The sequence below is a fragment of the Heptranchias perlo genome, chromosome 7 (assembly GCF_035084215.1).
Source record: "Heptranchias perlo isolate sHepPer1 chromosome 7, sHepPer1.hap1, whole genome shotgun sequence".
Taxonomy (NCBI): domain Eukaryota; kingdom Metazoa; phylum Chordata; class Chondrichthyes; order Hexanchiformes; family Hexanchidae; genus Heptranchias; species Heptranchias perlo.
In genome coordinates this window covers 94186593-94213365 of record NC_090331.1, presented here as the reverse complement: position 1 = coordinate 94213365, position 26773 = coordinate 94186593, and the positions used below count along the sequence as shown (strand labels likewise).

Here is a 26773-nt window from a genome sequence, read left to right as displayed (position 1 = left end):
TTTTCCAGCACTGCTTGTGGGCCAGGAGGAGCAGGAATGCTCCCCCCCAGCTCCCACCCAAGTTAATCTGCGGCAATCGGCCTCCCTTCCTGTGATCTCCAGAGCCCCCAGTGATCCGATGCCCCCCCCTCAACCCCGATCTCCAGGCCGACCCGCGATCTCCTCCGCTGCCCCCCACCACCACGATCACTCCCTCCCTCCCTTCCTCCATCCTTCCCTCCTCGCCGGTCCCTGGCTTCGGCCTTCTACCGCAGGCCTTCCCACCCGACAGCCTCTCAACCTGGCCAGCTGCCGGCGGGAAACGGAGAAAGAAAATTCAAATGGGTTCCTGCCGTTAAATTCGGCATGATCTGCGCGTTCCCCGTACTTCAGGGTTTGCCGGACGCTGCGACCCCTCCCCCCAACCTTTCTGCCTCCCCGTAAATATCGGGGCCATAATGTCGGGGAAGGCCTACAATACTGGGGTAGGTCCTTTGTGTGGAGCAATGCCTGTTGTGCACCTAGAGGCCCGCAGTGTAGGAAAAGGGCCACAATACAAGAAAAGGCCCACGATGGAGGAGACAGCTCACTGTGCAAGAAGAGGCCCACGGTGGAGGAGACAGCTCACTGTGCAAGAAGAGGCCCACGGTGGAGGAGACAGCTCACTGTGCAAGAAAAGGCCCATGGTGGAGGAGACAGCTCACTGTGCAAGAAAAGGCCCACGATGGAGGAGACAGCTCACTGTGCAAGAAAAGGCCCACGATGGAGGAGACAGCTCACTGTGCAAGAAGAAGCCCACGGTGGAGGAGACAGCTCACTGTGCAAGAAAAGGCCCACGGTGGAGGAGACAGCTCACTGTACAAGAAAAGGCCCACGGTGGAGGAGACAGCTCACTGTGCAAGAAAAGGCCCACGATGGAGGAGACAGCTCACTGTGCAAGAAAAGGCCCACGGTGGAGGAGACAGCTCACTGTGCAAGAAGAGGCCCACGGTGGAGGAGACAGCTCACTGTGCAAGAAAAGGCCCACGGTGGAGGAGACAGCTCACTGTGCAAGAAAAGGCCCACGGTGGAGGAGACAGCTCACTGTGCAAGAAAAGGCCCACGATGGAGGAGACAGCTCACTGTGCAAGAAAAGGCCCACGGTGGAGGAGACAGCTCACTGTGCAAGAAGAGGCCCACGGTGGAGGAGACAGCTCACTGTACAAGAAAAGGCCCACGGTGGAGGAGACAGCTCACTGTACAAGAAAAGGCCCACGGTGGAGGAGACAGCTCACTGTACAAGAAAAGGCCCACGGTGGAGGAGACAACTCACTGTGTAAGAAAAGGCCGACGGTGGAGGAGACAGCTCACTGTACAAGAAAAGGCCCACGGTGGAGGAGACAGCTCACTGTGCAAGAAAAGGCCCACGGTGGAGGAGACAGCTCACTGTGTAAGAAAAGGCCCACGGTGGAGGAGACAGCTCACTGTGCAAGAAGAAGCCCACGGTGGAGGAGACAGCTCACTGTGCAAGAAAAGGCCCACAGTGGAGGAGACAGCTCACTGTGTCAGAAAAGGCCCACGGTGGAGGAGACAGCTCACTGTGCAAGAAGAAGCCCACGGTGGAGGAGACAGCTCACTGTACAAGAAAAGGCCCACGGTGGAGGAGACAGCTCACTGTACAAGAAAAGGCCCACGGTGGAGGAGACAGCTCACTGTGTAAGAAAAGGCCCACGGTGGAGGAGATAGCTCACTGTACAAGAAAAGGCCCACGGTGGAGGAGACAGCTCACTGTGCAAGAAAAGGCCCACAGTGGAGGAGACAGCTCACTGTGCAAGAAAAGGCCCACGATGGAGGAGACAGCTCACTGTGCAAGAAGAGGCCCACGGTGGAGGAGACAGCTCACTGTGCAAGAAAAGGCCCACGGTGGAGGAGACAGCTCACTGTACAAGAAGAGGCCCACGGTGGAGGAGACAGCTCACTGTGCAAGAAGAGGCCCACGGTGGAGGAGACAGCTCACTGTGCAAGAAAAGGCCCACGGTGGAGGAGACAGCTCACTGTACAAGAGGAGGCCCACGGTGGAGGAGACAGCTCACTGTGCAAGAAGAGGCCCACGGTGGAGGAGACAGCTCACTGTGCAAGAAGAGGCCCACGGTGGAGGAGACAGCTCACTGTGCAAGAAGAGGCCCACGGTGGAGGAGACAGCTCACTGTGCAAGAAGAGGCCCACGGTGGAGGAGACAGCTCACTGTGCAAGAAGAGGCCCACGGTGGAGGAGACAGCTCACTGTGCAAGAAGAGGCCCACGGTGGAGGAGACAGCTCACTGTGCAAGAAGAGGCCCACGGTGGAGGAGACAGCTCACTGTGCAAGAAGAGGCCCACGGTGGAGGACGAGGTCCAATCTGTAGGGCGATGCTGGTAGTACTGGATGAGACCCACAGTGTAGGAAAAGACCCACAGTGCTGGGACAGCGTCCATTCAGCAGGAAAGGGCTTGTGGTACAGGATGAGGATATAATGCACCAAGGTTGAAAACAGTGAAAGAGATGAATTAAAACAAGAAAATGTGAGAACGTCCATTCAGCGTCTTGTGCTTGTCCCTTTACCCCTCCAACGTAAGAATTAACGACTGGTGAGAAATGAGTCACAGAGGGTCGGGATGAGAAAAAAAGGAGAGGGTTAAAGGCAACTACCTCAGGACTGTGAAGATCATTCAGGATTTAGCGATGTCCGTGAGATCTGGTAGTAATGTGGGGCCTCTGATGTAGATGTTGAACAAAAAGGTAAAAAGACCACAGCTGTTGGACTTCACATTCTGATCCTCCAAACATCACAAATGATGGTGTCTGTGTCCAGACGCCATCATTCTCATGGAACTGCTGAAACTGCCCAAGTCTTCCAGCCATGAGTCCTGTGCCCTGATGCTATCCTGCCATGACTATGTGGAATGAGTGGGACATGGATCAAGTGCACTTGCCTGGTGCTATCAATATCTTTTGTCTTTACGTTTGTCTCTGGCAGTGGAAAACGGTCCTGTCTCAGAGTACTTTGAGAGGAGAGGTCAACGGACGATATGAGACTATCTTTTGCAGCCCTTTCTTTCCCCATTATCCTCTCCAGCAGACAATGACCTTGAAATTCCATGGGGGGCTTCTCCCAGTCTCCTGACATCATTTTGGCAGGAGATTGGCAGAGCTCCCAGAGAAATGGAGTAAACTCAGCCATCTGTGACAGCTGTGGTTCAGTGGGTAGCACTCTTGTCTGTGAGTTAGAAGGTTGTGGGTTCACATCCTGCTCTAGAAACTTGAGCACATCATCTAGGCTGACACTCCAGTGCTAGTACTGAGGGAGTGCTGCCTTTCAGGTGAAATGTTAAACTGAGGCCCTGTCTACTCTCTTAGGTAAAAGTAAAAGTTCCCATGGTGCTATTTGAAGATAGAACAGGGGAGTTCTCCCTGGTGTCCTAGCCAATGTTTGTCATTATCACATTGTTGTTTGTGGGACCTTGCAAATTGGCTGCTGTGTTTCCTACACTATAACAGTGACTGTACTTCATTGGCTGTAAAGGGCTTTGGGATGTGCTGAGGTTATGAAAGGTGCTATATAAATGCAAGTCTTTCTTTCAGTTACATGTTGATTTTACCAATTGAGGCAGCAAGAAACATTTTTTTTCAGACTTACCCTTCATACAAGTTACAGAATTCAATGCAGGTCCTGCCCCTATGGAAGAATCTGCACGACAGGCACTGGTTCGGGCCTGGACCCCAACATCCATCATCAGAACACAGGGCGTCACACATCATCCTGTCAGAAGCTGGGAAAGAAACAAGGGTCTCACTCAATAAACCTGCTTAGTTACCAGCATCCACAACAGTCAACTTTATAATCAGCCCCCACCAATGTGCAGAGTGACATTCACACTGCTTGCGGCCTCCCCTTTAATGGAAACTCACACCAGGCCCTCTCTGTGACATGTTTCTTAACACAGGTCCCAAAAAAACAATGTGGGAAGATCCATTCTAACTCGAATTCAAAATATGAGCTAATGAAAGATATGGAATATAGATTGTGAGAAAAGTAAGGGGGCAGATGATATGGAAGGTACAGCATGAGAATCTGTGGGGTGCAACTTATATGTACGAGTGGCTGACCTAATAATCCATTGAAGCAGCAAAGTTGCAAGTTATGGTCAGGGTCACGAGCAGCTTAAGATTCCTGTTCCATTGTTCCTTATTATGAATTCTTTTATTACTATGTAATAAGTACAATAATAAAAGTGAGATTGATTCTAAACACAAACAAAACTGTTGATGGTCACTGCAAACTAGTCTTACTCACAGTACTGCTTCTTGTTCTGTGTGATCTTTGTCAGTCACTCCTCATAAGCCAGACTTGCCACAGACCTCACCAACACGGTCAACCCTCTGCCACTTCTCACAACAGTCTTCCTGCTGTCACGGTACTGCTACAATACACAGTCCCACCATTCCGGCTTTGCTCTACCATTTTGTCTTTTCCCGGCTGTGCCCACTCAATCAGTTTGTAAGGGTATGAATCATATGGCGCATGCATCTTAAGAACATAAGATAAGAACATAAGAAATAGGAGCAGGAGTAGGCCATCCGGCCCCTCAAGCCTGCTCTGCCATTCAATAAGACCATGGCTGATCCTTGACCTCAACTCCACTTTCCCACCCAATTCCCATATCCCTTGATTCCCCTAGAGTCCAAAAATCTATCGATCACAGCCTTGAATATACTCAATGACTCAGCATCCACAGCCCTCTGGGGTAGAGAATTCCAAAGATTCACAACCCTCTGAGTGAAGAAATTCCTCCTCATCTCAGTCTTAAATGTCCGACCCCTTATCCTGAGACTATGCCCCCGAGTTCTAGACTTTCCAGCCTCTCTCAGCATCTACCCTGTCAAGCCCCCTCTGAATCTTATATGTTTCAATGAGATCACCTCTCATTCTTCTAAACTCCAGAGAGTATAGGCCCATTCTACTCAATCTCTCCTTGTAGGACAGCCCTCTCATCCTAGGAACTAACCTAGTGAACCTTCGTTGCACCGCCTCTAAGGAAAGCATATCCTTCCTTAGATAAGGAGACCAAAACTGTGCACAGTATGCCGGCTGGAACCAGTGAAATCATTGAAAAAGCGCCAACTTGCTCATCTGCCCAGCTGGAAAGTAATTTATATCGCTACAAAACAGGTACGCTTAAAAATACCAGGTCTAGACTAAGTTTTTAATGACTGCCAAGCAACTAAAAATTAACTTTTAAAAATGTGGAGTTTTGTGATTATTTTAATAGTTTTTGGTCATTAAAATCAATATTTTAAAAATTAAAAAATTAAAACTTTTTTTTTACTTTTCCCTTCTGTATCTTTCATTTAATTCAATTATTTCTTACCTTCTCTTTTTTCGCTGTCTATCATTGTTTTTACAAATGATTTTAGTGTTGTATCTTTCACTTCCTGGATTTAACATTCCAGCCTGCAGAAACCGTTCGCAGCCGCTCAAAAATGCTGCGATCTGATTAATCGGGGGGGAGTGAGTAATCCTCTCACTTCCTAGCTTCGCTTGAACTAACATTGGGCTCTTCTCCACTTCCCAGTTGAGGAAGTGCTCCCAGTAAAGACCGCGGTAAGTCAGTGGGTTAGTATAAATCTATGGAGTGGCGAGCACTGTTGGTTCACTGCTCGGGAGCATTTTCTGCCCCAATGAAATACCTCATTTTACTCATCACCTTCAGGGTATATGCAATTCTAGCTGAGGAGTGTTAGCTACTGCTAATCCACTGCAGACTGAATTCTGATCACCTTACAGTGCCCACATCACAGGGACTATATCACAAGACATATCACACGTCAGTTAAATGAATCAATTATCTTGTTATTAATTTGGGTTTTTTTTTTACACGAGATATACTCTTGGGTTCAGTGATATTGGTCAGTCCCCATATGCAGTCCTCACGTCTCCCATCTTGCAGAGCGAGCCTTTACTGCCGACTAAATGTTAGTGTGACCTGGGAATCATCGAACTCTTGTGTACACCAGCGACTGTGATCACACGCTGTCTTGACAGGATGTGGAGATGCCGGTGATGGACTGGGGTTGACAATTGTAAACAATTTTACAACACCAAGTTATAGTCCAACAAATTTATTTTAAATTCCACAAGCTTTCGGAGGCTTCCTCCTTCGTCAGGTGAACGGTGTGGAAAAGATAGTGGACAGAAAGTGGTTTATTTTATCAGAAGTGCATGAAGGAGTAGAACACATTCTTGACATCAATGTCCTCCCACTTCTTGTTCCACGAAAATAACAAAAATCCTAGCGCAACAGTAAATTCTGCGGAAATAGATCATTTCAAGCTAGTTAATCCCAAGCTAACTTCTCTCAGGGCTACAAACGCCTGCATAGCTAAACGGGTTCATGTCTGGCATGTCTCTGTTTGGATAGCCAAGTAACAATTCAAATCGCCAAAGCTTTTGATTCATCTTAAGTCAAAATTGCTGCATTTGCTATCATAAGAAGCATTATAAATTGACAAGATTTTGCTCAAACAATACCATCAAAACCCAATGTACTGCACGTGGTATCAGTCACCAAACGCCCCGCCTTCTACACTGCACCAAGACATATTGAAAAGTCCATGTGGAAGAGCATGAATTGAGTATTATTGGATCAGCTGCTGGTATACACCCTGCAAAGGAATATTGTGTCCCTGGTCTGTTTTCTCATTCCCTTTTCAGTATAATCCCCTTCAAGTCGCAATTGCTGATAAAGCACATCCCTGCATTCATATAGTCCATAAAAAGATAATTGAAAGTGCAACAGATATACAACAGGGTAGAATGAGGCGGACAGAAACATTGGGGGTAATTTTAACCTAACTCGTTGGGCGGGAATCCCACGGGATCGGGTGGAACGCTGGTTTGACATCCCGCCCAATATTACTCTCCAGTGACTTCAATGGAGAGTAAAATCAGGCTGGGTATAAAACCAGCATCGCACCCAATCCCGTCAGTTTCCTGACGGGCGGGTTAGGTTAAAATTGGCCCCTCCTGCAGGGAATGCCCTTACCCTGGCTGGTGCTACTTACTGCAGTTCTGTGAATTTCTGTTGTTCTTTATGACTGGTTTCTGAAAGCTGGTTCTGAAGAGCACGGTCCAGTTGACTGTATGATAATAGCACAGGTTGGGGTTGTCAGACACATACACATTGCCTGCACTGATTTCCATCAAGGACTGGAAGTGAAGGGATGTTATCCACTGTTGTTTCAGAATCAGCAGGGAGATCCCACTGCAATGGGGAAAAAAATATATACTTGGTTGATTAGAACACACGACTGTCACACATTCACCACATGATTTTCCAGTTCTGGCTGGGAGCCTCGGCTGATGGCCATGCCTATCAGGAAGTCATGGGTGCACTGCCCATCATTTACCATCCCATGCCCCTGATTCCTCAGTAGGTGCAGCCAGCCGGTGAGACCGCGCACCAGTCGCACGGCTTTGGAAAACCAGACCGTTGCTGTCTGCACTGTAATAGTTTTACTCAGTTTTCTTTTGCTGTAAATAGGGTGCTTTTCAACATGAGAAAAGTGAATGCAATGCTGTACATTTCGAGCTTCCAGACTCAGCATCAAGCTGCTCTCTGCTCAGCCCCGAAGTCTCTCAACTCCAGCCTCAGAAGTGCAGCCCCAGCTGTACTAGTGCAACAATTTGACCACATCAGCCTGAGTGAGATTGCCAATACTGAGTGAGTTAGAGGCAGTTTTGATACTACGCCCGCTAGGAACTGGATAGAAACCTCACCCCACCCCCAACTCATTCCATGAATGACCCTTATATCCGAGGTGACTTTCATCCCATCGTTCTTGGATAGTTTGGACCCAGGTCCCAGAGGTGAAAGGTCAGCGTCCAATCCACTGCACCACCCAGTCACCCCCTTCCACTGTGCTAATAAGCATTACTATAGTTGCTGTACAACGTAACTTTTTAAAAATGAATTCTCGGGATGTGGGCGTCGCTGGCGAGGCCAGCATTTATTGCCCATCCCTAAGTGCCCTTGAGAAGGTGGTGGTGAGCCGTCTTTTTGAACCGCTGCAGTCCGTGTGGTGACGGTTCTCCCACAGTGCTGTTAGGAAGGGAGTTCCAGGATTTTGACCCAGCGACAATGAAGGAACGGCGATATATTTCCAAGTCAGGATGGTGTGTGACTTGGAGGGGAACGTGCAGGTGGTGTTGTTCCCATGCACCTGCTGCCCTTGTGCTTCTAGGTGGTAGAGGTTACGGGTTTGGGAGCTGCTGTCGAAAGCAGCTTGCTATTGATAGTGCACTCTTTTGTCTGTTTTTTTGTGTTGAAGGACCTGGTTCTAGTAGGAAGTCCCTGTCAAAAGAAAGCATTTCACTCCTAACAGTGCATGTGACATTGATTGTATGTAACCCCAGGATCTGCAAGCCCATGGTGAATAATTGGGGCAAGAAGCTGGATGTACATGGTGTGATCTCGTCTGTATTCCTTTGAGAAATGCTAAAAAAACCCTGCAATTAAAGCAAGTACTGTAATTAACTGAATTGAGAAAGAAAATACATATTGTGTGGAAGCTTGCAGCCATCCCATCCCATCCCATCAGTTGGTGTCTGCATCATTATTTTAACAGCATGCAATAGCTCAGGGCATTTCCAAAAGGCAACATGTCATTTTGACATCACACGGAGTTCTACAGGGTGCACGTGTGTTGGGGCAATGCAATGATCTCATTCTGCTGGCCAGTTTGCTAACTTGTAATTAGTCGCTCGAAACAACTGGAAGGATGACAAGGGAGCTTTAGAATACAACAGTCAAGTCAACCCTTGGAGCTAAAGGCTTGTTTCTTGCTTTGCCTAACCCTGATTCCATTGCAGACGCCCCTCCGTTCGGTAAGGCTGACTGTGAAAGATAACATATGGAAAGACTTGTCATTTTCCTCCTCTTCCTCTAATGATTAGTGTGGCCCTGGAATGACATTGTTAGGACCTCACCTCACAAATCATTAATGTGTTGGTTTGCAATTTTTCTCTCCGCTATTTTAATGGAGGAGTTAACCCATTAATCATGAATGCATTAAGCAGTCGTACGCTAATATTCCATCGTGTAATTTCAGGGCCATTGTATTTTGAGGGGTGGGGGAGGGGTGGATTAGAATACCATCCATTCAATCAATGGGCCAGATATCAGCCAGGCTTCTCCCTTCCCACTGGCTGTATGGGGCTTTGAGGGATTGAGCCTGGGCCAGTTTTATCTAGTTCTCCAAATTTGCCCTGGAGCACCCAAATATTTATAATGAATGACGAGTTGCCCTCTTGTGGAATTGCACACAGGACGCCAGTGGCAGGAGGCTGTAATTACATTATAAATGGGGGCTTGGGATTTATAATGGAAAAGTTGTCAGCACGGACATAAGATTTTCAATGTTAATAGATAGATCAACCCTTAGACTGCTGGTAAGTTTTCTGCTATTTTATTGATACTATACTATGGTCAGTACCCCATCAGCTTAATGTTCTTATTTCTCCTACAATGCGAATAAATCATTCAACATGCCCCCTCCCCACCCCCCAACCTCCAACCCCCTCCAAGTCTTCCTGTTCTCCTGCGTGGTGTCACCTAACCAACACCCCCCACCCCCCCCCCCCCGATTTATTGCCTCTTCTTTTACTCTTTTCACCCCGTGGTGATGCCCCTGCACAGTGGCCCTTGTTCCATCACCTTGGTTTTCTCAATGAGTTGTTCTCAATGGGGTTGTTCTCCTTACAGCAAAGAAGGTCGAGAGGAGATTTGATAGAGGTGTTCAAAATCATGAAGGGTTTAGATAAAGTAAATAAGGATAAACTGTTCCCATTGGTGGAAGGGTCGAGAACCAGAGGACACAGATTTAAGGAGATTGGCAAAAGTACCAAAGGCGACATGAGGAAAATCTTTTTTACGCAGCGAGTAGCTGATCTGGAATGCGCTGCCTGAAAGGGTGGTGGAAGCAGATTCAATCATGACTTTCAAAAAGGAACTGGATAAATACTTGAAGGGAAAAAAAATTGCAGGGCTACGGGGAAAGAGCGGGGGAATGGGACTAACTGGATTGCTCTTACAAAGAGCCTGCACGGGCTCGATGGGCCGAACGGCCTCCTTCTGCGCTGGTGCTGTAACCATTCTATGATTCTGTGAAAAACTCCAGGCATTTCTCCACTGACTGGGCCAGCCGTTTTGTGAGGTTTCAGCTCATGCCCCCCGAGGCTGAGAAATTGCTAAACGTTACGATAATAATGTACCCATGTTGGCCCAGGGGAACAGCTGTCCCAAAGTGAACGATCTCACTGACAGCAGCCCATAGGCTCATTAGAGCTAAATGTGCAAAGGATGAAAAGTATGGGCATGAACATAGCACACTGTTACTGTCGGAGTACACCTTGAAACAGAAAGATGCAGTGTCCGTTTAGAGTCCTAGGAGAAGTAAGGGTGACTCAGTTTTCCCACCTTATCTGGAAATGAGTCCACCATATCCAAAAGCATAGAATATGGGGTTAACTCTTAAACTGCTTGTCGCCACCTTCTGAGCTATGGGCTGATGTGTGGTGGTGAAGGACTGTAGAGAAAGCTTCACTCTGCATCAGTACAGGGAATGCCGATATTGACAGTGGGTGCAAACAGCAAGGCTATTCACTAAAGAAAGAAAGACTTGCATTTATATAGCACCTTTCAGGACCTCCAGACGTCTCCCAAAGCGCTTTACAGCCAATGAGGTGTAGTCACTGTTGTAATGTAGGAAATGCGGCAGCCAATTTGCACACAGCAAGATCCCACAAGCATCCAATGTGATAATGACCAGATAATTTGATTTTAGTGATGTTGGTTGAGGGATAAATATTGGCCAGGAGACCGGGGAGAACTCCCCTGGTCTTCTTCGAATAGAGCCATGGGATCTTTTACGTTCACATGAGAGGGCAGATGGGGTCTTGGTTTAACGTCTCATCCGACAGTGCAGTGGTGAAAGGAGAGAAAATACCAAATGGCTAACCAGAAAATAGCACCACTTACAAACAGCTCGGGGAGTTTTTTTTAATTTTTGCTGGGACATGAGCAACATCAGCAAAAGTGACCCAATTGTAGCTGTGCTCAGTGCACCAGATGGTAAAGGACTGGGATTACACATGGGTGGGGATGGTATAGGACTGAGATTACACATGGGTGGGGATGGTAAAGGACTGGGATTACACATGGGTGGGGATGGTATAGGACTGAGATTACACATGGGTGGGGATGGTATAGGACTGGGATTACACATGGGTAGGGATGGTATAGGACTGGTATTACACGTGGGTAGGGATGGTATAGGACTGAGATTACACGTGGGTAGGGATGGTATAGGACTGGGATTACACATGGGTGGGGATGGTATAGGACTGGGATTACACATGGGTGGGGATGGTATAGGACTGGGATTACACATGGGTAGGGATGGTATAGGACTGAGATTACACATGGGTAGGGATGGTATAGGACTGGGATTACACATGGGTGGGGATGGTAAAGGACTGGGATTACACATGGGTGGGGATGGTATAGGACTGAGATTACACATGGGTGGGGATGGTATAGGACTGAGATTACACATGGGTGGGGATGGTATAGGACTGGGATTACACATGGGTGGGGATGGTAAAGGACTGGGATTACACATGGGTGGGGATGGTATAGGACTGGGATTACACATGGGTGGGGATGGTATAGGACTGGGATTACACATGGGTGGGGATGGTATAGGACTGGGATTACACATGGGTAGGGATGGTATAGGACTGGGATTACACATGGGTGGGGATGGTATAGGACTGGGATTACACATTGGTGGGGATGGTATAGGACTGGGATTACACATGGGTGGGGATGGTATAGGACTGGGATTACACATGGGTAGGGATGGTATAGGACTGGGATTACACGTGGGTAGGGATGGTATAGGACTGGGATTACACATGCGTAGGGATAGTATAGGACTGAGATTACAGGGGGGTGGGGATGGTATAGGACTGAGATTACAGGGGGGTGGGGATGGTATAGGACTGGGATTACACATGGGTGGGGATGGTATAGGACTGAGATTACACATGGGTGGGGATGGTATAGGACTGAGATTACACGTGGGTGGGGATGGTATAGGACTGGGATTACACATGGGTGGGGATGGTATAGGACTGGGATTACACGTGGGTGGGGATGGTATAGGACTGGGATTACACATGGGTGGGGATGGTATAGGACTGGGATTACACATGGGTAGGGATGGTATAGGACTGGGATTACACATGGGTGGGGATGGTATAGGACTGGGATTACACATGGGTGGGGATGGTATAGGACTGGGATTACACATGGGTGGGGATGGTATAGGACTGGGATTACACGTGGGTGGGGATGGTATAGGACTGGGATTACACATGGGTAGGGATGGTATAGGACTGGGATTACAGGTGGGTGGGGATGGTATAGGACTGGGATTACAGGTGGGTAGGGATGGTAAAGGACTGGGATTACACGTGGGTAGGGATGGTATAGGACTGGGATTACAGGTGGGTGGGGATGGTATAGGACTGGGATTACAGGTGGGTAGGGATGGTAAAGGACTGGGATTACACGTGGGTAGGGATGGTATAGGACTGGGATTACAGGTGGGTGGGGATGGTATAGGACTGGGATTACACGTGGGTAGGGATGGTATAGGACTGGGATTACAGGTGGGTGGGGATGGTATAGGACTGGGATTACACATGGGTAGGGATGGTATAGGACTGGGATTACAGGTGGGTGGGGATGGTATAGGACTGGGATTACAGGTGGGTAGGGATGGTAAAGGACTGGGATTACACGTGGGTAGGGATGGTATAGGACTGAGATTACACGTGGGTGGGGATGGTATAGGACTGGGATTACACATGGGTAGGGATGGTATAGGACTGGGATTACACGTGGGTGGGGATGGTATAGGACTGAGATTACAGGTGGGTGGGGATGGTATAGGACTGAGATTACAGGTGGGTGGGGATGGTATAGGACTGAGATTACACATGGGTGGGTATGGTATAGGACTGGGATTACAAGTGGGTAGGGATGGTATAGGACTGGGATTACAAGTGGGTAGGGATGGTATAGGACTGGGATTACACGTGGGTGGGGATGGTATAGGACTGGGATTACAGGTGGGTGGGGATGGTATACGACTGGGATTACACATGGGTGGGGATGGTATAGGACTGGGATTACACGTGGGTAGGGATGGTATAGGACTGGGATTACAGGTGAGTGGGGATGGTATAGGACTGGTATTACACATGGGTGGGGATGGTATAGGACTGGGATTACAGGGGGGTGGGGATGGTATAGGACTGGTATTACACATGGGTGGGGATGTTATAGGACTGGGATTACACATAGGCGGGGATGGTATAGGACTGGGATTACGCATAGGCGGGGATGGTATAGGACTGGGATTACACGTGGGTGGGGATGGTATAGGACTGGGATTACACGTGGGTGGGGATGGTATAGGACTGGGATTACACATAGGCGGGGATGGTATAGGACTGGGATTACACGTGGGTGGGGATGGTATAGGACTGGGATTACACATAGGCGGGGATGGTATAGGACTGAGATTACAGGTGGGTGGGGATGGTATAGGACTGGGATTACACGTGGGTGGGGATGGTATAGGACTGGGATTACACATGGGTAGGGATGGTATAGGACTGGGATTACAGGGGGGTAGGGATGGTATAGGACTGGTATTACACATGGGTAGGGATGGTATAGGACTGAGATTACACATGGGTAGGGATGGTATAGGACTGGGATTACACATGGGTAGGGATGGTATAGGACTGGGATTACAGGGGGGTAGGGATGGTATAGGACTGGTATTACACATGGGTGGGGATGGTATAGGACTGAGATTACAGGGGGGTAGGGATGGTATAGGACTGGTATTACACATGGGTAGGGATGGTATAGGACTGAGATTACACATGGGTGGGGATGGTATAGGACTGGGATTACACATGGGTAGGGATGGTATAGGACTGGGATTACAGGGGGGTAGGGATGGTATAGGACTGGTATTACACATGGGTAGGGATGGTATAGGACTGAGATTACACATGGGTGGGGATGGTATAGGACTGGGATTACACATAGGCGGGGATGGTATAGGACTGAGATTACAGGGGGGTAGGGATGGTATAGGACTGGTATTACACATGGGTAGGGATGGTATAGGACTGAGATTACACATGGGTGGGGATGGTATAGGACTGGGATTACACGTGGGTGGGGATGGTATAGGACTGGGATTACACATGGGTGGGGATGGTATAGGACTGGGATTACACATAGGTGGGGATGGTATAGGACTGCGATTACACGTGGGTGGGGATGGTATAGGACTGGGATTACAGGTGGGTGGGGATGGTATAGGACTGGGATTACACATGGGTGGGGATGGTATAGGACTGGGATTACACATGGGTGGGGATGGTATAGGACTGGGATTGCACATGGGTGGGGATGGTATAGGACTGGGATTACACATGGGTGGGGATGGTATAGGACTGGGATTACACATGGGTGGGGATGGTATAGGACTGGGATTACACGTGGGTGTGGATGGTATAGGACTGAGATTACAGGTGGGTGGGGATGGTATAGGACTGGGATTACACGTGGGTGGGGATGGTATAGGACTGGGATTACACGTGGGTAGGGATGGTATAGGACTGGGATTACACATGGGTGGGGATGGTATAGGACTGGGATTACACATGGGTGGGGATGGTATAGGACTGGGATTACACATGGGTAGGGATGGTATAGGACTGGGATTACACGTGGGTAGGGATGGTATAGGACTGGGATTACACATGGGTGGGGATGGTATAGGACTGGGATTACACATGGGTGGGGATGGTATAGGACTGGGATTACACATGGGTGGGGATGGTATAGGACTGAGATTACACATGGGTAGGGATGGTATAGGACTGGGATTACAGGGGGGTAGGGATGGTATAGGACTGGTATTACACATGGGTAGGGATGGTATAGGACTGAGATTACACATGGGTGGGGATGGTATAGGACTGGGATTACACGTGGGTGGGGATGGTATAGGACTGGGATTACACATGGGTGGGGATGGTATAGGACTGGGATTACACATGGGTAGGGATGGTATAGGACTGAGATTGCAGGTGGGTGGGGATGGTATAGGACTGGGATTACACATGGGTGGGGATGGTATAGGACTGAGATTACACATGGGTGGGGATGGTATAGGACTGGGATTACACATGGGTGGGGATGGTATAGGACTGGGATTACACGTGGGTGGGGATGGTATAGGACTGGGATTACAGGTGGGTGGGGATGGTATAGGACTGGGATTACACGTGGGTGGGGATGGTATAGGACTGAGATTACAGGTGGGTGGGGATGGTATATGACTGGGATTACAGGTGGGTGGGGATGGTATAGGACTGGGATTACACGTGGGTGGGGATGGTATAGGACTGGGATTACACGTGGGTGGGGATGGTATAGGACTGGGATTACAGGTGGGTGGGGATGGTATAGGACTGGGATTACAGGTGGGTGGGGATGGTATAGGACTGAGATTACACGTGGGTGGGGATGGTATAGGACTGGGATTACAGGTGGGTGGGGATGGTATAGGACTGGGATTACACATGGGTGGGGATGGTATAGGACTGAGATTACAGGTGGGTGGGGATGGTATAGGACTGGTATTACACATGGGTAGGGATGGTATAGGACTGGGATTACACATGGGTGGGGATGGTATAGGACTGGGATTACAGGTGGGTGGGGATGGTATAGGACTGGTATTACACATGGGTAGGGATGGTATAGGACTGGGATTACACATGGGTAGGGATGGTATAGGACTGGTATTACACATGGGTAGGGATGGTATAGGACTGGGATTACACATGGGTGGGGATGGTATAGGACTGGTATTACACATGGGTAGGGATGGTATAGGACTGGGATTACACATGGGTGGGGATGGTATAGGACTGGGATTACAGGTGGGTGGGGATGGTATAGGACTGGGATTACAGGTGGGTGGGGATGGTATAGGACTGGGATTACACGTGGGTGGGGATGGTATAGGACTGGGATTACACGTGGGTGGGGATGGTATAGGACTGGGATTACACGTGGGTGGGGATGGTATAGGACTGGGATTACACATGGGTGGGGATGGTATAGGACTGGGATTACACGTGGGTGGGGATGGTATAGGACTGAGATTACAGGTGGGTGGGGATGGTATAGGACTGAGATTACAGGTGGGTGGGGATGGTATAGGACTGAGATTACAGGTGGGTGGGGATGGTATAGGACTGAGATTACAGGTGGGTGGGGATGGTATAGGACTGAGATTACAGGTGGGTGGGGTTGGTATAGGACTGAGATTACACGTGGGTGGGGATGGTATAGGACTGGGATTACAGGTGGGTGGGGATGGTATAGGACTAAGATTACAGGGGGGTGGGGATGGTATAGGACTGGGATTACAGGTGGGTGGGGATGGTATAGGACTGGGATTACACGTGGGTGGGGATGGTATAGGACTGAGATTACACATGGGTGGGGATGGTATAGGACTGGGATTACAGGTGGGTGGGGATGGTATAGGACTGGGATTACAGGTGGGTGGGGATGGTATAGGACTGAGATTACACGTGGGTGGGGATGGTATAGGACTGAGATTACACATGGGTGGGGATGGTATAGGACTGGGATTACAGGTGGGTGGGGATGGTATAGGACTGAGATTACACATGGGTGGGGATGGTATAGGACTGGGATTACAGGGGGGTGGGGATGGTATAGGACTGGGATTACAGGTGGGTGGGGATGGTATAGGACTGGGATTACAGGTGGGTGGGGATGGTATAGGACTGAGATTACAGGGGGGTGGGGATGGTATAGGACTGGGATTACAGGTGGGTGGGGATGGTATAGGACTGGGATTACACGTGGGTGGGGATGGTATAGGACTGAGATTACACATGGGTGGGGATGGTATAGGACTGGGATTACAGGGGGGTGGGGATGGTATAGGACTGGGATTACACATGGGTAGGGATGGTATAGGACTGGGATTACAGGGGGGTAGGGATGGTATAGGACTGGTATTACACGTGGGTGGGGATGGTATAGGACTGGGATTACAGGGGGGTAGGGATGGTATAGGACTGGTATTACACATGGGTAGGGATGGTATAGGACTGGGATTACACATGGGTAGGGATGGTATAGGACTGGGATTACAGGGGGGTAGGGATGGTATAGGACTGAAATTACACATGGGTGGGGATGGTATAGGACTGGGATTACACATGGGTAGGGATGGTATAGGACTGGGATTACAGGGGGGTAGGGATGGTATAGGACTGGTATTACACGTGGGTAGGGATGGTATAGGACTGGTATTACACGTGGGTGGGGATGGTATAGGACTGAGATTACAGATGGGTGGGGATGGTATAGGACTGGGATTACACATAGGCGGGGATGGTATAGGACTGAGATTACACATGGGTAGGGATGGTATAGGACTGGGATTACAGGGGGGTAGGGATGGTATAGGACTGGGATTACACGTGGGAGGGGATGGTATAGGACTGGGATTACACATGGGTGGGGATGGTATAGGACTGGTGTTACACGTGGGTGGGGATGGTATAGGACTGGGATTACACGTGGGTGGGGATGGTATAGGACTGGGATTACACATGGGTGGGGATGGTATAGGACTGGGATTACACATAGGTGGGGATGGTATAGGACTGGGATTACACGTGGGTGGGGATGGTATAGGACTGAGATTACACGTGGGTGGGGATGGTATAGGACTGAGATTACAGGTGGGTGGGGATGGTATAGGACTGGGATTACACGTGGGTGGGGATGGTATAGGACTGGGATTACACGTGGGTGGGGATGGTATAGGACTGAGATTACACGTGGGTGGGGATGGTATAGGACTGGGATTACACGTGGGTTGGGATGGTATAGGACTGGGATTACACGTGGGTGGGGATGGTATAGGACTGAGATTACACATGGGTGGGGATGGTATAGGACTGGGATTACACATGGGTGGGGATGGTATAGGACTGGGATTACACATGGGTGGGGATGGTATAGGACTGGGATTACACATGGGTGGGGATGGTATAGGACTGGGATTACACATGGGTGGGGATGGTATAGGACTGGGATTACACATGGGTGGGGATGGTATAGGACTGGGATTACACATGGGTGGGGATGGTATAGGACTGAGATTACAGGTGGGTGGGGATGGTATAGGACTGAGATTACAGGTGGGTGGGGATGGTATAGGACTGAGATTACACATGGGTGGGGATGGTATAGGACTGAGATTACAGGTGGGTGGGGATGGTATAGGACTGAGATTACAGGTGGGTGGGGATGGTATAGGACTGGGATTACACATGGGTAGGGATGGTATAGGACTGGGATTACACATGGGTGGGGATGGTATATGACTGGGATTACACATGGGTGGGGATGGTATAGGACTGGGATTACACGTGGGTGGGGATGGTATAGGACTGGGATTACAGATGGGTGGGGATGGTATAGGACTGGGATTACACGTGGGTGGGGATGGTATAGGACTGAGATTACACGTGGGTGGGGATGGTATAGGACTGGGATTACACATGGGTGGGGATGGTATAGGACTGGGATTACAGGTGGGTGGGGATGGTATAGGACTGGGATTACAGGTGGGTGGCGATGGTATAGGACTGGGATTACAGGTGGGTGGGGATGGTATAGGACTGAGATTACAGGTGGGTGGGGATGGTATAGGACTGAGATGACACGTGGGTGGGGATGGTATCGGACTGAGATTACAGGTGGGTGGGGATGGTATAGGACTGAGATTACACGTGGGTGGGGATGGTATCGGACTGGGATTACACGTGGGTGGGGATGGTATAGGACTGAGATTACAGGTGGGTAGGGATGGTATAGGACTGGGATTACACGTGGGTGGGGATGGTATAGGACTGAGATTACACATGGGTAGGGATGGTATAGGACTGAGATTACAGGTGGGTGGGGATGGTATAGGACTGAGATTACAGGTGGCTGGGGATGGTATAGGACTGGGATTACACGTGGGTGGGGATGGTATAGGACTGACATTACACATGGGTGGGGATGGTATAGGACTGGGATTACACATGGGTAGGGATGGTATAGGACTGGGATTACACGTGGGTGGGGATGGTATAGGACTGAGATTACAGGTGGGTGGGGATGGTATAGGACTGGGATTACACATGGGTGGGGATGGTATAGGACTGAGATTACAGGTGGGTGGGGATGGTATAGGACTGAGATTACAGGTGGGTGGGGATGGTATAGGACTGGGATTACACGTGGGTGGGGATGGTATAGGACTGGGATTACAGGTGGGTGGGGATGGTATAGGACTGGGATTACAGGTGGGTGGGGATGGTATAGGACTGAGATTACACATGGGTGGGGATGGTATAGGACTGAGATTACAGGTGGGTGGGGATGGTATAGGACTGAGATTACAGGTGGGTGGGGATGGTATAGGACTGGGATTACACGTGGGTGGGGATGGTATAGGACTGGGATTACAGGTGGGTGGGGATGGTATAGGACTGGGATTACAGGTGGGTGGGGATGGTATAGGACTGGGATTACACGTGGGTGGGGATGGTATAGGACTGGGATTACAGGTGGGTGGGGATGGTATAGGACTGGGATTACACGTGGGTGGGGATGGTATAGGACTGGGATTACACGTGGGTGGGGATGGTATAGGACTGGGATTACACGTGGGTGGGGATGGTATAGGACTGAGATTACACGTGGGTGGGGATGGTATAGGACTGGGATTACACGTGGGTAGGGATGGTATTGGACTGGGATTACAGGTGGGTGTGGATGGTATAGGACTGAGATTACACATGGGTAGGGATGGTAAAGGACTGGGATTACAGGTGGGTGGGGATGGTATAGGACTGAGATTACACGTGGGTGGGGATGGTATAGGACTGAGATTACACGTGGGTGGGGATGGTATAGGACTGGGATTACACGTGGGTGGGGATGGTATAGGACTGGGATTACAGGTGGGTGGGGATGGTATAGGACTGAGATTACACATGGGTAGGGATGGTATAGGACTGGGATTACACGTGGGTGGGGATGGTATAGGACTGGGATTACACGTGGGTGGGGATGGTATAGGACTGGGATTACACATGGGTAGGGATGGTATAGGACTGGGATTACAGGTGGGTGGGGATGGTATAGGACTGGGATTACACGTGGGTGGGGATGGTATAGGACTGAGATTACAGGTGGGTGGGGATGGTATAGGACTGGGATTACAGGTGGGTGGGGATGGTATAGGACTGAGATTACAGGTGGGTGGGGATGGTATAGGACTGGGATTACACATGGGTGGCGATGGTATAGGACTGGGATTACACATGGGTGGGGATGGTATAGGACTGGGATTACACATGGGTAGGGATGGTATAGGACTGGGATTACAGGTGGGTGGGGATGGTATAGGACTGGGATTACACATGGGTGGGGATGGTATAGGACTGGGATTACAGGTGGGTGGGGATGGTATAGGACTGGGATTACAGGTGGGTAGGGATGGTATAGGACTGGGATTACAGGTGGGTGGGGATGGTATAGGACTGGGATTACACGTGGGTGGGGATGGTATAGGACTGGGATTACACATGGGTGGGGATGGTATAGGACTGGGATTACACATGGGTGGGGATGGTATAGGACTGGGATTACACATGGGTGGGGATGGTATAGGACTGGGATTACACGTGGGTGGGGATGGTATAGGACTGGGATTACAGGTGGGTGGGGATGGTATAGGACTGGGATTACACGTGGGTGGGGATGGTATAGGACTGGGATTACACGTGGGTGGGGATGGTATAGGACTGAGATTACAGGTGGGTGGGGATGGTATAGGACTGGGATTACACATGGGTAGGGATGGTATAGGACTGGGATTACACATGGGTGGGGATGGTATAGGACTGGGATTACACATGGGTGGGGATGGTGTAGGACTGGGATTACACGTGGGTGGGGATGGTATAGGACTGGGATTACACGTGGGTGGGGATGGTATAGGACTGGGATTACACATGGGTGGGGATGGTATAGGACTGGGATTACACGTGGGTGGGGATGGTATAGGACTGGGATTACAGGTGGGTGGGGATGGTATAGGACTGGGATTACACATGGGTGGGGATGGTATAGGACTGAGATTACACATGGGTGGGGATGGTATAGGACTGGGATTACAGGTGGGTGGGGATGGTATAGGACTGGGATTACAGGTGGGTGGGGATGGTATAGGACTGGGATTACACATGGGTGGGGATGGTATAGGACTGGGATTACACATGGGTGGGGATGGTATAGGACTGGGATTACAGGTGGGTGGGGATGGTATAGGACTGGGATTACAGGTGGGTGGGGATGGTATAGGACTGGGATTACACATGGGTGGGGATGGTATAGGACTGGGATTACACATGGGTGGGGATGGTATAGGACTGGGATTACAGGTGGGTGGGGATGGTATAGGACTGGTATTACACGTGGGTGGGGATGGTATAGGACTGGGATTACAGGTGGGTGGGGATGGTATAGGACTGGGATTACAGGTGGGTGGGGATGGTATAGGACTGAGATTACAGGTGGGTGGGGATGGTATAGGACTGAGATTACACGTGGGTAGGGATGGTTTTGGACTGGGATTACACGTGGGTAGGGATGGTATAGGACTGGGATTACAGGTGGGTGGGGATGGTATAGGACTGGGATTACACATGGGTAGGGATGGTATAGGAATGGGATTACAGGTGGGTAGGGATGGTACAGGACTGGGATTACACGTGGGTAGGGATGGTATTGGACTGGGATTACACATGGGTGGGGATGGTATAGGACTGGGATTACACGTGGGTGGGGATGGTATAGGACTGGGATTACACGTGGGTAGGGATGGTATAGGACTGGGATTACACATAGGCGGGGATGGTATAGGACTGGGATTACACGTGGGTGGGGATGGTATAGGACTGGGATTACACGTGGGTGGGGATGGTATAGGACTGGGATTACACGTGGGTGGGGATGGTATAGGACTGGGATTACAGGGGGGTGGGGATGGTATAGGACTGGGATTACACATGGGTGGGGATGGTATAGGACTGGGATTACAGGTGGGTGGGGATGGTATAGGACTGGGATTACACATGGGTGGGGATGGTATAGGACTGGGATTACAGGTGGGTGGGGATGGTATAGGACTGGGATTACAGGGGGGTGGGGATGGTATAGGACTGGGATTACACATGGGTGGGGATGGTATAGGACTGGGATTACAGGTGGGTGGGGATGGTATAGGACTGAGATTACAGGTGGGTGGGGATGGTATAGGACTGGGATTACACATGGGTGGGGATGGTATAGGACTGGGATTACACATGGGTGGGGATGGTATAGGACTGAGATTACAGGTGGGTGGGGATGGTATAGGACTGGGATTACACATGGGTGGGGATGGTATAGGACTGGGATTACACGTGGGTGGGGATGGCAGGTATCCTTGTTGGGTTTCCACAGCATTTATTGAATTCAATTTCACAACTAGCCATGGTCGGATTATGATATACCTCTGGATTGCTAGGCCAGGACCATAACCGCTAGGCGACTGCCCCCACAGAGCTAGAGAGTCAGGTTACACATAGATAACAAATAAAGGTCCAAGTTACCTGTACAGACTCCGGCCACCTATTGTCACCAGGTTAGAAAACACGTTGAAATCTGTCATATTTCTTGGCCATGACTGAATATTCAAAAAACCTAGCAAAAAAACAAAATAAACATAATTATCAAGAGCCCTGGGCATTGTGTTGTAATCATACTGGTGATGTTCAGATAGGGTGTGTAAGTAGACTGGACAGCAGCAATGAAAGTTTTACCCCTCTGCTATTTTCCCTGAAAATACCGCTTACGATTAACTCGTGCTAAAGCTCTCCTGCCTACAATACAATCATAGAGCTTAAACAGCACAAGGATCAAAAGTCACACTACAACGTCGCATCATTCAGCGTCACGGGGCAGTATGTGCGAAAGATGTCTGGAAAAGTAAATGGGTAACCGAGCGATCACAAGCTGCGTGAACGCATGCAAAAAATAGCAGGGAGCACGAGTTAGAGGAAGTAAGTTCCTTTTCATTGGTACTGCCATATGCACGTCATGTGGCACTGTGACTGTATCCTCCATTCACATTTAATGATATTTCTAAGAAAATGAATTAAATGAAATGTGTTTGCTTCCAGTTACTGAAGTGGTGAAGAGATTGAAAGAAAAAGTGCGCTCCAGACCTGGGGAATATTCTGTGCTGTGGAGGAGGCAGGCCTTCCATTTGTGCTTCTTTCAGAGAGACAATTTTCTGTGAGTGAAAACTCCTCGGTGAGATATTGAAAGAGGTTACAACAAAAACCTTAATCAGGGTGCGATAATACACCACTCAATCTTATAGTTAAAGACATTTTCAAGATCAATAAAATTGATCCAGGGCGAAGGGCTCGAATACCAGGGGACATAAAGGAACTTAAGAATAAGAAGGGATGTCAAACAGATGTTTTTCACCCAAAGGCCAATCGAGTTGTAGATCAGTTACAAAGGAAGGACATGGAAGTGGACAGTATAAATGTGTTAAAGAGATGATTAGACGCATTTCTGGAGAGAGAAGGGGTTGAGGGGATATGATGAGAAGATGAGCTGGTGGAGATCATCAATGGAAAGGTCATTGTTTTGGGGACTTTACCTACGGACATCCTTTTCTTCTGGTAACAGGTGTTTCATTGTGACACGAGTTCCTTTTGAAGGGCTGTAAAGTTGCAATCTAGATTTTGCTTATTTAAACACAAGTGTAGAAACCTGCCATGTTTTCACTACCTGTTATCTCTCGGACTGTCCGAAAGACGTTGAGTTTTTCTGGATCCAAAGCCTCAATATTATGATAGGGGTCACTGGAAAGAAAGAACAGCCAGTTCAGTTAAACAGATGTCTCACAAAACAAATTCTGACAAGCCAGCAAGATTTACTTTTATTTCTGAAAACTTATGGTCATCTCAGCACAGGACACTAATCATTTCCCAATTGAAGCAATGTCAGGTATAGCCATACCTTTAGTTATAAGCCCATGTCCCCCTGCACTTTCAGTGTAATTACTTGTTTTCACATGTCATAGGCTTATCCCTGGTGAGTTTTTTCTAAAACAATTACATATGGATTGTAACCCATTCACTTGTAGCTCTTAGTGCTTTGGATGCCTTTCCGTGTACAGTAAACCCTTCATACAATGCTTTCACACAAAACACAATATCTACTAATAAATCATGTGATTTTACCAGCCTCTGGTTGTAATGCACCCCTTATAATAATTGTGGGGTCGTATACCTGACCACCGCCCTGCATTATGATTATGAATCACCCTTTAGCCAGAGTACCTTGTCATCAACATTTGATAACCAAGCTAAAATATCTGTAGCCTGGGCCACAGGTTGCTGAATCTTTAGCTCTCCCTGGCTAATCTCTAAATGCAATATACTGCCCAGATTCTGGAACGGTGAAGCATTTCAGTGCTTTTGTTATGTCCTGAAGTCTCATTACTGTAAGTTATCAGGAAATTCCAGGCAAATTCACAGGCAAAGCAGGAGTCTTGGCATGGTAAAAGCAGGCAACCAGCGAGGCCTCAAACGTTTTAATTTAGTCTCATCTTTCGCACTTTGGTTAATTATCTGTTTTGTGTATTTTAGATATCAACAAGCATCATTAATGTCACCTAGAAAGCTAGCAAAAGATGACCAATAATGTTGACTGCTCGAAAACAGCTCTGAATATAAGCCTATGTCACGTAAAAACAAGTAATTACACTGAAAGTGCAGCAGGAAATGGGCTTGTAATTAAGCTATGGGTGTACTTGACATTGCTTTGCTTATATTGAAGGAAACAAACCAATCAGTGCGCTTTACGTAGTCATAAAGCTCCTGTGCAAAGACCATTGACCTACACACTTAAATTTTCAAAAAATGCTCTTAGTACAGAGGTTCCCAAACCAGGAGTACAGATCTGGAATTTTGGCATGGAAAATGAATCTGACCTCCACTCCTGAATTCCCGATCTGTGCTTGGCAAGTGAAGCTCTACAGCGGGAGCACGAGTTCACAAAATGTACCCTCAGGAGGTGTCAGCCTTGGCTCAGATGGTAGCACTCACATCTCCGAGTCAGAAGGTCATGAGTTGCAGCCCAGGCTGAAACTTCAGTGCAGTACTGAAGGAGTGCTGCACTGTCGGAGGTGCCGTATTTCAAATGAGATGTCACAACATGGCCTCATTTGTCAACAACAACTTGCAACGCCTTTAATATAGTAAAACATCCCAAGGCGCTCCTCAGGAGTGTAATCAGACAAAATTTGACACCAACCAAAGAAGGAGACATTGGGACAGGTGATCAAAAGCTTGGTCAAAGAGGTAGGTTTTAAGGAGCATCTTAAAGGGGGAGAAATAGTTTGTGAGGCGGAGAAGTTTAAGGAGGGAATTCCAGAGCTTAGGGCCTAGGTAGCTGAAAGCACGGCCTCCAATCATGGGGCGAAGGCAGTGAAGGATGCACAAGAGGCCAGACTTGGAAGAATGCAGCAATCTCGGAGGGCTGGTGGAGGTTACAGAGAATTATCACACCACACCATCTGTACCTCCGCCAGGCCTGCTTTATTTGGATTGGCAAAGAAGCTTGAGTTAATCTTTTTATCAGAGTTTATTTTGCTCCAACTTTCTCCCCTTGTCTCCCATCCGCTCCTGAAGGCCCAACTCTTGTGTCAGAGCAGTATCACCTACCCTTCAGTACCTTTTCAAGGGGGGCCATTTTTCAATGGCGATGTGTCAGCAAGATTTTGGACTATCTGGGAGCATCACAGCAGGGCCTGATCCTGCCCGCAAATGACATTTCTGCTTTTCAGCAGGGGTTACTGGATAGTGATCAGGAGCGGTGTCTTGACACCAACCGCGTCAAGTTAACTTTAGATTTCTGCTCTGACGAGGTCTTCAACCTGAAATGAAACCGTTTCTCCCTCTCCACAGACACTGCCTGATCTGCTGAGTGTTTTCCAGCATTTTCAGTTTTTATGTCAGGTTTCCAGCATCCGCATTATTTTACTTTTAACTTCATATTTCATTTGCTCGTGGATTTGTTCTTCGTTCAAAATCAGGAGGCGTTATTGTGTTAAATTGGCCATTTTGTGAAATTGGAACTTGAAAGGTTTTTTAAAAATAATCATTTTTCTAGGATGTGGGCAAGGCTGCATTGAATGCCACTTCAAAGGACATTAAGAGTCAACCACTCAGTGTGTAGGCCAGATTCTCTTCGTCAAGGGATATGAGTGAACCAGTCAGGGTTTTTACAACAAGCAGCATTTTATTATCTGGTGCTCGTCCACAAACAAGCAAACTTATTAACTGCACGAATGTCCACGGTGGGAGTTGAACTCTTGACCTCTATGATTATTAGTCCAGTACCATGACCACGAGGCTACCATAGCCATCTCATGGCATGTTGTAAGG

At 48.7% G+C, this 26773-nt stretch overlaps 1 protein-coding gene across 1 annotated transcript in view; it reads right to left on the bottom strand.

Moving 5' to 3' along the window:
• LOC137324060 (receptor tyrosine-protein kinase erbB-4-like) overlaps window positions 1–26773 on the bottom strand; it is a 938904-nt gene that overhangs the window by 306620 nt on the left and 605511 nt on the right. The window contains exons 10-13 of the mRNA XM_067988230.1: window positions 24111–24184; window positions 22919–23009; window positions 7060–7259; window positions 3635–3767 (exon numbers count right to left, since the gene is read on the bottom strand). Coding sequence (XP_067844331.1) covers window positions 3635–3767; window positions 7060–7259; window positions 22919–23009; window positions 24111–24184 — 498 coding nt within the window. The remainder of the gene's footprint in view (window positions 1–3634; window positions 3768–7059; window positions 7260–22918; window positions 23010–24110; window positions 24185–26773) is intronic.